Source organism: Ictidomys tridecemlineatus, chromosome 4 (assembly GCF_052094955.1).
Source record: "Ictidomys tridecemlineatus isolate mIctTri1 chromosome 4, mIctTri1.hap1, whole genome shotgun sequence".
Lineage (NCBI taxonomy): Eukaryota > Metazoa > Chordata > Mammalia > Rodentia > Sciuridae > Ictidomys > Ictidomys tridecemlineatus.
Genome location: NC_135480.1, coordinates 176360987 through 176374456, shown reverse-complemented (window position 1 = coordinate 176374456; position 13470 = coordinate 176360987). Strand labels below are relative to the sequence as shown.

General features: G+C 46.7%; 1 protein-coding gene across 8 annotated transcripts in view; it reads right to left on the bottom strand.

Moving 5' to 3' along the window:
* Positions 1-4345: 4345 nt before the first annotated feature.
* Positions 4346-13470, bottom strand: part of Frmpd1 (FERM and PDZ domain containing 1) — an 87287-nt gene continuing 78162 nt past the window's right edge. For all 8 annotated transcript variants that reach the window (XM_078047835.1, XM_040286059.2, XM_021726996.3 and 5 more), the window contains 3 exons: positions 12936-13080; positions 9779-10585; positions 4346-6814 (listed from right to left, as the gene is read on the bottom strand). In XM_078047835.1, coding sequence (XP_077903961.1) covers positions 4467-6814; positions 9779-10585; positions 12936-13080 — 3300 coding nt within the window. In that variant the 3' untranslated portion in view covers positions 4346-4466. The remainder of the gene's footprint in view (positions 6815-9778; positions 10586-12935; positions 13081-13470) is intronic.

The following is a 13470-nucleotide window of genomic DNA, read 5'->3' as shown; positions in this document are numbered from 1 at the left end:
ATCCCAGCCCTTTTTAAAAATTTTTTAAAGTGGTAAATGGACACAATACCTTTATTTTATTTATTTTTTATGTGGTGCTGAGGATCTAACCCAGTGTCTCACACGTTTTAGGAAGTCTGTCCAACACTGAGCTACAACCCAAGCCCCGCAATGCTCTTCAGAACCTAGATTTCCTCATCTGTTAGTCGAAGATTACAATCCCAGACACTTGCCAAAGGTGCAGGGCTCCTGTAGGTGACCAGGAGCCTTGTTGGCTGTCAAGGGCTGATCTTTGCCAAACAGGTGAAACCATGTCTTGAATCACCATCTCTCAGCCTAGCGCTCCCCAACTCCCCATAGCCAGCAGGGTCCACAAGCTGACACAGCCCTTCTCTGAGCACATAGCCTCTGGTCACTCTCCCTCCTCCATTTCCCTTCATAAATCGATGGGGACACTGAGACTCCAGAGACATGAAGTGACTTGCCCAAGCCTTGTCTTGATAAAGACTACTAGCTACTCTTTCCTTCACTCCTGCAGTCCTGGGGGAATGCCCTTTCAGAGGGACCCTACCATAAGCAGGCCAGAAATATCTCCTCAAGAAACTAAGGCCTGGCTGGAGCCCTCCTTGGCCCATTTTCTCCTCTGGATTTCATTTGCACAGTTCCCTGCAACCCATGCTTCAATCCACTTTTTAACCACTAACACAGAACATTGCTCCCCAACTCCCACCCCCATTAAGTCTTTTTCTAAAACCCAGCGCTATCAGCTATTTGCTCAGAAGCTGGCCCTGGCTTCCTACTGCCTGCTTGCAGTGCCTCAGTGAGGCCTAAAAAGTGGTTCAAATGACTTTCAATGATCCTTTCATGCCTGAGCTCACACCACACCTGCCTATTCCTATACCTCAGACTCAGCCATATTGAACAGACCCGTCATCACCACCACCAAGCTCTTGTGTCCCTTCATCACTGAATGAGCTCTCGTGGCTATTCTCCCATGGAAAGCAAAGACATTCTGGTTGGTGTCACTGCTTTCCCATCCCCACCACATCGGTTTGCTGGATGATTATGCATCCCCTGCTCCAGATCCCCCAGTGGCTTCCCAATGTACTTACATGTAAAATCCAACCGTCTTTCTAAGGCCTTGAACTAATAGGTTCCTGCCTGCCCCCCCACTCTCATATCCTCTTTGTCTTCTTCCCTCCAGTTCCACTCACTGATCTTGAAATGCCTGAAAAACACCAAGGGCCTTTGCACATACTGTTCCCTTTCCTCTCACATTTTCCATGGCTGGCTTTTATTTAGGTCTCAGCTCAAGTATTTCCAGTCAGAAGGGCCTTTCCCATCTACACTAAGTAAGACAAGCTCTTCCTATCCCTGTCTTGACACCTTCTTTGTTTTTAAAAATCACTTTTCAGTAATTTATTTTTTTAATATTTATTTTTTAAGTTATAGGCGGACACAATATCTTTATTTTATTTTTATGTGGGGTTGAGGATGGAACCCAGTGCCTCACACACACTAGGTGAGTGCTCTCCCTCTGAGCCACAACCCCAGCCCAGTAATTTATTTTTTTTCCTCTTATTCCTTCTAACTATAAGTTCTTTGAACATGCCTGACATGCTCGCATTTGTATTCTTAATGCCACTGCATAGTAAATATTTTTAACAGAATAAATTACTTTTTTCCTTTCTTGATAGATCCAAATCCTAACTACCAAATCTGGGACCTGACACATAGTAGATACTCAATAAATACTTCCTGACATATTAGTTCTAATGAATGCCACCTCCTACAGGAAGTCTTCTCTGATTGCTGCTCTGCTTCTCACCCCCAAAATGACTTCTCACAGCACTTTATCTCCTCTCTTTGGCAACCTTGAGTACATTGTGCCTTATGTTTTCGGTCTCTTTCTCTATATGCCATGTAACCTCCAACAGGAGCTCTTGAAAATAGGATTCTCACCCAATTACTTACATCCATAGTCTGGCATCAGGCATCACCTGGCATGGGTGTTCCATAAATGTTTGTTGAAAGAGACAAAAATCAGTTGATACGATGGTGGTTGGGAAAAGAAAGGAGGGGTATACATGTCCAGCAATTTCTTAGTCATTAAACAAATGACTCTTGCACTGTAGGGTAGGTAGCTTCATCCTGCCTATCTCATATGTCTCAAAGAAAGGGCTGACTTTCTTTGAGACTTCTCCTGCATTACCTTCTCAACAAGCAGCAAAAAGTTCCCACCACTTTTGGGACTTAGTCCTTCTCATAGGAACTATCCAGAAAAAGACCATCTTCATACAATTACTACCCAAGAAAGGTGAAGGATTTGAAAGGATAGGAGGAAAAGAAAGAAGAAAGCACACACTTCCTGAGTGCCTCAGCTGGAGGCTTCAATCCTCCTTGGCCTCCATGACTATTCTCACAAAAATGCTGAATATATAGTATATAACAATCCCTGGGATATTGGTCATGTTAAAAAATGTTTTCAGGCTATCTAAACGGAATGAGTTAGATATTATAACCCTAAGTACATGTATGAAGACAAGAATGGTGTGAAAACACGCTGTATACACTCAGTGACCTTGAAAAATTGTGCTCTATATGTGTAATATGAAATGAATTGCATTCTGCCATCGTGTGTAACAAATTAGAATAAATAATTTAATAAAAAGGTATTCAAGCTATCTAAATAAGGCATCTGTTCTACTAACTAAGTGGAGACTAGTATTATTTCCGTTTGTCAGATGGGGAAACTGAGGCCCAGAGAAGTGCCTATAACACCACAGGCCACAGCCAGGATCCAAGCCCTGGTTGAGAGAAATTCTAAGCGCCTTTCCTAAACTCATGAACACGTAGGCTCTGTTCACATAAATAAGTTAGTTGACTCTTCATATCCTTCTAATGGAGAAAGTTTCAAGACCTATTTAACATCTTATGTCTAAAAAAAATTAATGCCCTATTGTTCCTATTTTCCTTACCATTAAATTACTTTGAATTTGTGTTCAAGAGCCTCATCTAAATTGTATTCAGAATATTATGTGGAAAGAAATAGCCCTCTAAGAAAATAAATCTTTTCTTGGTGCAAGTACTGAACAGGTAGTTATTCGTTAACAAGTAACTGATAACGGTTCAGGAGAGAGATCTCTTTCTCTCTTCTTCCAAGTATTGCTTTTCTGCTGACTGCAGAAAGCTGAGGAACATGATCTAACATACTCATCCCTGATCTTGCTTTTGCTAGGTGAAGGGGAGGAACCAGGGAGTCGACAGAGGGGAAGCTCTGAGCCCAACTGGTCAGGAGTACCAATAGGACAATGGCACCCCTTTAGTCACTTTTATTAGCCCAAGGTGAGCCACTGAACCACTTATGGCCTGGAGAGAGAACCAGGGCAAAACATTTCTCAAAGGAGTCTTAAATGTCTCCCAGGAGTCTAAGAATAAAATGTAGGGAATGGTTTCAGACTAGGAGAGCCATTCATAAATGTTGAGTTATTACTAACATTGATTGAGAATCTATTTCCTAGATCAAAGTCCCATAATGTGGAAAGTGTCAGCATCTCCAATTACAGAGGGGAAAATCAAAACACTGAGAGGTTAAATAGCTTGTCCAAGGTCCACTGCCGTTTACTAAGATTAACTGGTTCAGCTGGGATTAGTTAGAAAGGTACTGAATGTATTTCTTTTGACCTAATATTATTATTTAAAAAGCACATCTGACTGGAGCTTTAGAATTTGCCTTTTATATATTTAAAAATGGAAATGGGGGGGCTGGGGTTGTGGCTCAGCGATAGAGCTCTTGTCTAGCATGTGCGAGGCCCTGGATCCTCAGCACCACATAAAAATAAATAAATAAAGATATTGTGTCTAACTAAATATATATATATATATATATATATATATATATATTTGTGTATATATATTATATATATAAATATTTTATATATATATATAAATATATATATGAAATAGATTCAAGATTCAGGGATGCAATTTCAGATCAAGTACAGAATACACCTGCCTGTGGTTGGCTGTACAACTAAGGAACTTACTGCCACCTAGTGGCAACCTATGTTGCTACAGTGAGACAGCCAAGAACACTAGGCCTCCTTGGGTGGGTTGAAAACCTGGGAAGGTAATCCATCCAATATCACCCCATATGCGAAGTTTATTGTCAAAACCAGTATGACATGAGAATGTATGACTATCTTTTATAGTCACCTCCATATTTCTCCCTCATTCCTGCCTATTTGTAATTCTCAAGCTACTAATACAAGGCCTGGCACAAAATAAGTATCCTGTGAATGTTTGTTGAATGAATATAAAGTGAGTGCTTTTGACCCATACTTGTTATCACTCAGTATGATTCAGGTCAAGATTAAGCAGCAGTTTATTTGAATACTCTGTATAGTAAACATTTGAATGGGGGCAGGGGGACTGGAAGCGGGGGAAGTGTCCATGGAAGGGAAGGGGCCCCTGGGCAGTTGATCTGCTCATAGGGCAGTGGATGCCCTGAACTTCTGGGTCAAACAGAACACAGCAGCCGTGAGGGCTGTGCACTGACGGGCCAAGAGTTTCACACTCAGGTCATGATAGCCTCTCTCACAGGTCAATTTTGCAGCCTCCACGAACTGGTGGTAGGTGTACACCACGTCCCTCAGGTTCCCAGCTGCTTCCCTGTGCCGGGCAGAGCAACGGCTGCAGTCCGTGAACTGGAAGCACAAGCCAGCCAGCTGGACCAGGTGCTGGAAGGTGTCACACACAGCACCCTGCATCTCTTCAGGGGACTGGTCCATTCTGATCACATGCTGACAGCTCGAAAGGAGCTTCTGAGAGCCCATGCAGAGGCGGCTCCGGCTTTCTGAAAAGTACCAGGTGCACTTTTCTGGGGGGTGTTTGTTTCCAACCCCCCAGGAAGCTTCTAGGATGTCTTGTAGTTCCAGCAAGTTTTCCATGAGTTGGATGAAGCCCTCAGGGGTACTAGTAGGGGCAGCTTTCAGCTGTCTCAGTGCCCTGGAACAGTACTCAGGCCAGATGTGGCTTTCCCTTGACAGCGGTGCTGTGCTGCAGCTGTGAGACCGGGCAGGCCTCCAAGGCAGAGCCATCCTGCTTCCTGCAGAGGGTGGTGAGGTGAGCGGGGCCATGGGGTGTGCCTCAGGGCCCCTGTCTTCTTCCTCTGTGTCAGGCTGTGGGCCACGAAAGCATGTGGCATAGGAGAACTGGCAGCTACACTGTTCCATCCCAATCCTGGGGGCTACTACCTCCTCATTCATGCCTGCGAAACCCAGGGATGCGGCCTTTCCAAGACCGACAGAAACTGCAGGATGGCTTTCTGGGGCAAAGCAGAGGAAAGACTTCTCAGTAGGAAGGCAAATACTAGGACTGCTGTTTTTGCTTTCTGATATTGAACAATGGTTTGATGCTTCATAGTGGGACTTCTCTTGGCAGGGTTGTGGCTTTGTTAGGGAAGGATTAAAACAGACCTGCTGAGGAGCGTCTCTAAGGGCTCTACTTTCCTCTATGACATGGTTAAGTGACTCTGCCTTGACCCCCTCTGGAGCGAAGGCTGATAGAACAGTCTGCTTCCCAAGTAAAAAATCAGGGTCTAAGTCCAACTCTGCCAAGTGTTTTTGTTCTTGGGCCCGCAAGGCTTGGCTTTGGGCTTCTCTGCATTGTCCTTGGGGGTCTTTTGGAGTATGTAGTGGGGTCTGCTCAGTGCCTGTCCCAGGAGCTTCCAAGGAGAGGGAGGTAATTGTTTCACCATCTGCAGTACTAACATCAAGAGCCTGAGAAACAACATTTGAAATATCACCTTTCAGGCCACCTGCATTCTCCCTTGATTCCTCCTGAAATAAGTTGGTATCATATTTGTTTGTAACTTCACTGTCACTTTCCAAAAATAGTTGCTCCTCTTTTGTAGGGAATGTGGCCTTCTCTCTTGAATTCATTCCACATTCATCACTTCTAGGTCCATCTCCAGGAGACAACAAAAGCTCTGTGTATTGGGTGGTAGTTTCTTGAATATGATTTGTTAAAAAAGATCCTAATCTCATTGCCAATGGGATGCCTCCTAGCTCCAGTGAGTCTCTTTGAGAGACATTATGTGGCCTTGGGATGTCTGGGTTGGGGTTTGCACTGGAGAGGGGGAAGGTGCTGTTCCCAAGCTCTAGGATGAGTTCTTTGGGGGCACTGCCATTGGAGTCTTGAAACGGAGACAAAATTTGGAAAGGCCTAGACTGAGCAGTCTCTGGGCCAGAGGAACCTGGGATGGAACCACGAGGAGTGCTTTCTGAGGAACTGTCAACAGTGGCAGCCAAAGAGGCAACCTCAGAATTCTCTTTATTGTTGGGGTCAATCCTGAACCGAATGGCAGAAATAGAACACACTCGAGAGTCAATGACCGACTTGGTTTCCATGGTCTCGGGCTCCATTTCCATGACCCTGGAGGCTGGGTTTTTGCTCTTGGTCTCCCTCAGGGGAGCCAGCAGCCCCAGAGCCTTGGTCTCTAGGAGGCCTGGTTCACCTTGCACATCCTGCAGGGAGGACACAGTTGGGGAAGGTGCACTGACAGTCAGGTAGGGCTCCCTATCATAGTAGCACACGTCATCCATACTCTCTAGGGAGGCCGATGGCACCAGGGGGAAGGAGACCTGAGACGTGTAGTCAGTCTGCAGAAAGGACCTTCTTTTCCTCAGGGTCCTGGCATACTTCTTCGCTCCTCCCCTTCTGCTTGGCTGTATTCCTTCTGGCCTGGGGTGTAGGCCATCATCACAAGTGCAAGTGCTGGCCTTACTCTGCAAGCCTGTGGCACTGGGTTCTATGGCAGAAATGGCTCTGGGTCCTGGGAGTCAAGAAAGAAAAAAATACATAAAGAGGAGAAAAAGAAAGGTTTATAGAACTTGAGCTCAGGACATGGGCCTGCCTGGATTCAAATCCTGACTGGGCTGTATATCCTTAGGTAGGTTAAATATTGATCTTCTCAATTTCCTCATCAAAAGATGGGAACAATAATTGTGAAAGACATTCTTTGATTTTTGGTTGTCTAAGATCTGTTTTATTGTCTTTTGGTCAAATCACTGAAAGGGAATATCCTTTCAGGGGATGACATCTTCCCAACAGTTACAGTCATCTGGAAGAATTACTATTACTAGGGCTGGGGTTGTTTGTAGCTCTGGTAGATTGCTTGCCATGGGAGGCACTGGGTTTGATCTTCAAGCACCACATAAAAATGAATAAATAAAACAAAGGTATTGTGTCCATCTACAATTAAAAATTATATTTTTTAAAAAAGAATTATTATCATCATTATTTTATTTTTTTGCAGTGATAGAGATCAAACCCAGGATTTCATGCATGCCAGGAAAGTGCTGTACCACTGATTTATGCCCTATGCCCCTAGAATTATTAATGAAGTTACTCCCACACAAGTCAAGTGATCATATTTACATCCCAGTTAACTCAAATTCTCTAGGATTTCAAACTTGAATAATTGATTAAAAACTAGTAATGCAAGTAAAGCCTATGCTTTCCAGCCATCATCTTCTGATAGCACAGATGAGGAATTCTGCTACTCAGACTCCTGGGCTGGTTGTTGTCCCTGTCTGAGCCAAGTTCCCCAGGCTTGCTGGAAATCCACAAGCTCTTACCTCCTTCTAACACTTTTTCTTGGTGTCCCCGTTAACCTGAATCAGTACCAATGGTACCAGTCAATGCTGCCATGCAGGTTAGATGAAGCCATGTGTTTTTGTAACTAGCCTGGTGTAAGGCCTATGTCTAATAGGTATTCATGAAAAAGAAGCTGCTCTTTTTGTTATTATGGTCATTTCATGTGTGAGAGGTCTAAAAGAACTTTCTTTTGACAAACAAGGGCCCCAACCTCAGTCACAGGCATGAGGGGTTTTGAGGAAGCTGGGATGGTTCTTTCCGAGGGAAAAAGCACTGCTGTGAAGAAGTCTTGGGAATCAGCCAGAAGGAATCAGGATCACAGATTTGCACTTAAGAATCAGAGGAATCATCTACTTAGATGAGTTGTTCCCAACCTGGTTGCACAGCGTTAAAAATCTTATCAAATCCCAGGCAATTCCCTAGACCTTTAAATCGGAATCTCTAAAGTTGAACCAAGGAAGGAATCCATAGTTTTAAAACAAGGCCCCTTGGGTGATTCTGATGGCCAGATATGTTGCTGCCTAGGCTACCTGTAGCCACTGATCAAAGGAGTTTCTGAGGCCCAGAGAAGGAAGGGCTCCCACAGCAAGTCAAGGCCAGACCAGAAGCCAGGAGCAGGAGTCACAGTTCTGGGATCCTGTTCAGGACCTCACTGGCTCCCTCCCTGTGAAAAAAAGAGCATCCAGAATGGAACTTAAGTCCCTGGCTAGACTCCTGTGAAAGGGCCTGTCTGACGGTCTCTGTAGCACCCCTACCCTAACCCCAGCTCAATGGCTGGCCCAGTGAAGCAAAGTAGAGGCATGGAAGGCTGTTGTCTGGGCTCTTCAGGGACAGCAGTCTGGCCGTAGCTATTCCTTTCTTTAGGGGCAGAGTCAATAACTGAACTCAGACTAGAAGGTGGCCAGTTCATTCATCCATTTAGCAACAACTTTCAGGCTCTGTCCAGAGACACAGTGATGAGTGAAAACACACAATATCTAGGCTCAAGGAGCTCTCAGTCTTATGGGAGAACAACACAGAATCATACAAGTAAATATACCTCTGCAGGCAGGGCTAAGTGCCAGGAAGGAAAGTCCCAAGTGTGAGAGAATATGTGACCAAGATGGGCAGACCTGCTCTAGTTTGGGAAATCTGGGAACCATTTCTTGAGGGCCTCCAGTGAGAACTGATGGAGGGATGGGCATCAGCAGCTGAAGATCAGGGCAGACAGCAGCAGGTACAAAGCCTGGAGGTAGGAATGAGCTTGGTGCTTCTTAAAAATGGCAAAGAGATTTTTGTGTCACGAGTACAGAGAGAGCTCAGGAGTGAGAGAAGCAGAGGTCATGTCACAGAGGGCTTCACAGTGTCCACTCAGGATCTGGCCTGTCTTCCAAGAGCAATGGAAACTGCTGCGGAGCAGGAAGAGGTGTATCAGGGAGCAGCAGGAGAGCACTGGAGCAGAAAAAAGAGGGCTGCAGCACTCCCAGCTCCTAGGAGGTCACCTAGCCTGTGTGCTGTGAGTGTGATGGTGTGTGTGTGTGTGGGAGAGAGAGAGAGAGAGAGAGAGAGAGAGAGAGAGAGAGAGAGAGAGAGAGAGAGAATATATATGAATGAATATACATATGCATGTATGTCCGGCTCTCAGGTCTAGTTGGAAGCCATTCTGTGTGGATACTGCACAATCTTTATGGAAAAACGTACAAGGAACCTGGCAGAAATGTAGTCAACAGATCCCCTACCTTCTGGTGTCAGGGTCCCTTGGACCCCAAAAGGCCTTGAGTGCCACTGAGAGCCTGTCAATTACAGTCATCTTGCTTCAAGGCCTTGTTTAAGGTAGCCTCAGGGTCAACAAAGACACAGCTACCTCCTCTGCTGGGTATTTCTGTCAAACCCTTTTCTTTTTTGTAAATTCTGTCAATCCACAGGGCCCAGCACATCTAGCCCCTCTTCCTGGAAGTCTTTCCCACTGGGGAATGAGTCCCTCCCATCTCTGCTTGCGGTCCTGACTGGAAGCCATGATGCTGGTAATTTGGTCCAGGGAACCCAGGTCTACCTTCTTGAAAGTGGACAAGGGCCCCATTTTACTCCTGTGTTGTCTTCTCAGCTTGGCCCCAGCCCTTAGGAGCTGCCTGCTGAGCCTGCAGACCTGCAGGGGGCTCACCTGAGAGCACATCTGGGGGTGTGAGCTTATCAGCTGCATCATAGTACTCCTCATCCGAGCTGCCATCCTCAAAGGCCAGCGGTGGGCGCAGGGGCAGGGCTTCCAGTGTGGAGCTGGGCTGGGGCTCAGTCCAGCCCTGCTGGCTCCAGGCTGGCAGGATAACCCCCTGCCTGGAAGTTGTGCTCTCTGAACTGTCACTCAGGTGGCTGGCTGGGGAGACGCTGGAACACAGGCTGTAGTAGTTGTCCCGGCTGCCCTCATACAGCCTGGGGTCCAACCTGCCCACACTCAATTCTGGCCCCCAGCTGCAGTTCTCAGAAGCTAGCCGTTGGGAACACTCCATCTTCTGGCACTGAGCACTGGCACTCTGGGCCAGGTCCAGGAGACAGAGGAAGCCACTGGTCTCAATCCTGTTCCTGTCCTCTAGGCTGTCAGAATCAAGATCTTCCGAGAAGCCTGACGAGCCAAAGCGGAAGAAGTCAGACCTGCTGGAGGAGCAGGCATCTAAGTCATCCTCTTCCAGGGCATCCATGGACTCGCTGGAGCCACTGGTCCTGCAGCCGCGGCTCTCGGTGTTGGCTGAGTCGGATGCTTCAGACTCGGCACTGTCTGTGGTGCTGCCAGCCCCGCAAGTGCTTGCACCCCTCCTGGCCAGCTCGGGAGTGGGGCTGTTCCCAAGAAGATGGTCCTCTTTGACAGACATTCTGCAGGGGCTCAGCTTCACCAGGCATCTGTCCGAGAGAGGCTCCAGCACACAGTCCACTTCGGAGGACTCCTCCGAGTCACTGCAGGCCCTGGACTCATAGCCTGCAACACAAGGGACAAGGGTTACAAAACAGCCTCCAGGACTGGCAGATGGCTGTGAGTCTTCCTGCCTCATCCAGTCAGAAGGGAAAACAGAGGTCTGGAAGTGGATGGGGCTTAAATCCCACTTTACTGACTGACTCAGGATCCCCAATCCCAGGTTTCCCCCACACTGTTGGGCTAACTGTGCCCCAAATCTGAGCCACCCAAGGAGAGATGATTAACCCATACTCTCTTCTAAAGAGGCCCGTCTGTTCATGGAAACATGGTGAGTATTGAATTAGATTTTACTTTGCCATGAGCAGCAGTACCCAGCTTGCCAAGCCGCTCCTCATATCTTACCTCTGTCCTATTTGAACATCAAAACCATATGGGGAATCATATTTAAAGCACAAAAAACAACTTTAGTCCTACTCCTGAGGCACTTAGTCAAACTCTACAGAGCAGAGCCTGAGAATCTATTTTTAGCAACTTCATGGGGATTCTGAGGCTGCTAGGTTGGTACTATCTTGAAGCCTGGACTTGGGGACCCATTGGTGCTGTGGGCCCTTCGGGACAGAGAAAATTCATCTAGCTGCAGGTAACTACATGGTGGATGTAGGGGCGGGGACACTGAGCCAGGTCTCTGGTCTTTCCCCCAGTGATCTTTTCTAAAACTTCTCTCTGGTCACATCTTACCCTGCCCTCTCATGGAAGGGCTAAAGCTCTCCCACAGGAGTTAAAGATTCTCACATATGGACTTGCTGCCCCTGTCACAGGATGGACCTGACCCCCTGCACTCCTCAGCAGCCTCCTTGCTCTCCCTCACAGTTGAGTCACCTGCCTTCCAGGATAACCCTCTTCCACAGTTCAGTCACCCTTCTCACAGTATGGCTTTGACTCTCCTCAACATCTTCCTCACCCACACCTTATCATGGTTTGGATACATTTTAAATGTCCCCCCGCAAGTGTTCAAAGCTTGGTCTCCAGTTGGTGGTGCCACTGGGAGGCAGAGGAACTTCAGGAGGTGGAGCCTGGTTGGAGGCAGTAGGTCATATAGCCTGACCCTTCAAGTCTGCCCTGACACCTCTTCCATAGTCCGTTGCTTGCCTCACATTATGGCTTTGGTCTATCCTCAGGCATGCTTGTCACACCCCTTCACAGTATGAACTGACCCCTCCTCAGCAGCCTGGTGGCCTGCTGCAGACTTCCTCACCATGTTCCAGCTGCACCTGGAGCTTCTCACAGACCACGGCCTTGTCTGGTGTTCCCACCTCCACGTTCCCTCTGCTCAAATGATTGTTCTTCCTTTTTTACCTGGTAACTCCAACATGTTCTTCAAGACCTATTTCAGGTACTTGCACCTCCAGAATTTATATATCAATTCTAAACCATTTTATAGAAAGGGCTTAAACATCTGTGGATCTGGGTATCCCAGGGGGTTCTGGAACCCATCCCCCAAAGATAACATGGGATGACTGCATTTTCCTTTATTTTACTATTATCTATTCTCTTGAGGTGATTTACACCTGTTTTACCCAAGTGGAGGAAACACTGTATAAGGTGTTCTACTGAGCACCTCTTCCCACCTCCACATTCCTTGATATCAGTGGGGCACTTGAAATTGGCATGGTGGGAGTGTTTATACCATGGAATTAAGCAACTGTTTCAAGTCAGGCTGTTTTCCCCCTATTTTTTCCCTGAAGCCAACATTGAGTATGGGCAGGTTGGACCCCAGACTGAATGAAGGCAGTCGGGACAACTACCACAGCCTGTGTTCCAGCATCTCCCCAGCCAGCCTCCTGAATGACAACTGTTAAACATTTATCAGCACACCACTAGAAGTGCTGCAGGAACAGAACAGTGCTGACCCGAAAGCCTGCTGGAAGCTGGAGGCTGGAGGCTGGAAGCTGGCCCAGAGCCTCCCTCCCACCTGCCTTCCAATTCTCCACTCCTTACAGGACATCACCCCTAGTCTCTTTTGTCTCCAGCTATCTTTTCTAAACTCATGGCTGAGAATTTCTATTATCATTCAAGAGAAGGCAAAAGAGTGCAGAGGCCTGGAGGGGAACCAGGCCATCTACCTTCTGAACACATGACACTTCCTTTTGCTGAGAAATGATGATAAAATGCAGTGGATCTTAGGGATGATTTCAGGAACTTCTACAGAGAATCAGAGCATTAGCATTCCTTGGCTTAGGAGAATTTTAGGTACACAGAAAACTGTTTACTTGGAAATAAATGGAGAAATATCTTCATCACCTTGAGTGGATGTCTGGGTTCCATTCAATCCACCGCCTCCCTTTGGGCTGCCCTTACCTACAAGGGTGGGGAAATGGGCCTGTCCTTTCTGGGGAAAAACTCAGCATCTCACCTTCTTCAGCAGACACCCGGTGCACTTGTTTATTTCCAGGCCAGAGGAAAATGGAGGTAACTGGGTCGACAAACAGCCTGTAGTACCCAGCAATCAGGCAGGCTAGGTCTTTTGCACTGTTGGATTCTAGCAGCAATGTTAGAACCTTTGAAAGCAAAGAGAACTCTTTTGCTTAGAAAAGGGCAAGGGAAACAAGGCTATGTGGGGCCAAAGAGAAATACCAAGTGAACCCAGCCATAGTTCACTGACAGGCCTCATATTTGTACCAATCAGGCTCTAAATGACTGTTATGTGTACACAATTGCCCCTGCCCAGTGGGGTTTCCCACCAAATCTATACTATATCTCTTTTCTCTATCCTTCACCCCAGCCCTGGCTCCACCCAGCACATTCATACAATGGGGCCCCTTTGAGACCTGACCTAGAAAAAGAAACAGGCAAGAAAAAGTAGCAGAATGAGGGAGAGGGCAATGAGAAGAATACAGCACAATTCTTGAGCATACTGGATTAAATCAAAAGAGGGAAGGGTAAGTGTC